This window comes from Myotis davidii, unplaced genomic scaffold, assembly GCF_000327345.1.
Source record: "Myotis davidii unplaced genomic scaffold, ASM32734v1 scaffold368, whole genome shotgun sequence".
Taxonomy (NCBI): domain Eukaryota; kingdom Metazoa; phylum Chordata; class Mammalia; order Chiroptera; family Vespertilionidae; genus Myotis; species Myotis davidii.
The window spans coordinates 747,236-748,222 of NW_006298786.1; the positions used below are offsets into that span (position 1 = coordinate 747,236).

The 987-nt window shown below is 67.6% G+C and overlaps 1 protein-coding gene across 1 annotated transcript in view; it reads right to left on the reverse strand.

Moving 5' to 3' along the window:
- Positions 1-341, reverse strand: part of RET (ret proto-oncogene) — a gene marked incomplete at its 5' end in the record, with an annotated part of 20,827 nt that extends 20,486 nt beyond the window's left edge. The window contains one exon of the mRNA XM_006774504.2: positions 83-341. Coding sequence (XP_006774567.1) covers positions 83-341 — 259 coding nt within the window. The remainder of the gene's footprint in view (positions 1-82) is intronic.
- Between the last annotated feature and the right edge of the window lie 646 nt (positions 342-987).

A 987-nucleotide genomic window follows, 5' to 3' on the forward strand; every position in this document is an offset into this window, starting at 1 on the left:
GGAGCAGGCCCCTTCTGGGGGGGAAGCCGGCGGCAGGGCCATGTCCCCCCCGTCCGCACCCTCCACAGGGCCTGGCACTCACACGTCCCCTCCACGGTGATGAGCAGCGGGCCCTGGGCCTGGCTGCCGGTTGGCTGGTCGGTGGCCACCACCGTGTACTGGAGCTGGGTGCACTCGGGCCGCCGCAGGGCCTCCGTGTCATTCACGAACAGGGTCCCCGAGGCGTCCTCGGCCGAGGTGACCACTCCCAGGGCGCTGCAGTTGGTGTTGGAGAGCTGCAGCTCGTACCGCAGGTGGATGCCCGTGAACTCCTGGCCGTTCTCCACGGAGACTTTCCCAACCTAGGCCGGGCAAAGGGAGTGCTGTGGCTGGGTGGCCGGACAGGCCCGTGGTGGTGGCTAGAGGGACTCCCTGGCAGCCTGAGTCTTGGCACAGTCCCCTGCTCATCTGGGAAGGGCAGCACCCCCTGGACTCCCCGTCCTCCACGTCCCCGTGCACCTGCCTGGCCCTGCCCTCCCCAGGCATCTCACCACAACCTGCCTCTGCTTCTAGGAGCCGGGCACTGAGGTCCGAGTTAGCTGGACCTCCAGGCAAGGGCCGAGGTGCTGGCTCTTTCCTCACAGCCCCTCATCCAGGCACAAAGGCCGACGGCTCCCTCCTATGCACACCCTCGCTGCTCCGGCCAGGCGTTTTGCCCTGGGATCACCCGTTCCTGTCCTCACTGCATGTGGCCAGGATGGCCCACCCGCCTGGTCAGAGCACTGCACCCGGCCACACGGTCATGCAGCGTGGTTGCTGGTCTCAGACAGGACCAGGGGCCTTCCTGGGCTTGGCTGAGACCCTGGGAAAGAGGGGCTGCCTTGTCACCTCCCACCATCCTCAACGCCCCTCTATGGAAGGCCCAGGGTGGTGGCAAGTCAGGGAGCTTGGACGTGTTGAAGGGAGGGGGGGCGCCTTCTCCTTCCTGTGCGGGGGCCCAGGTGGCTG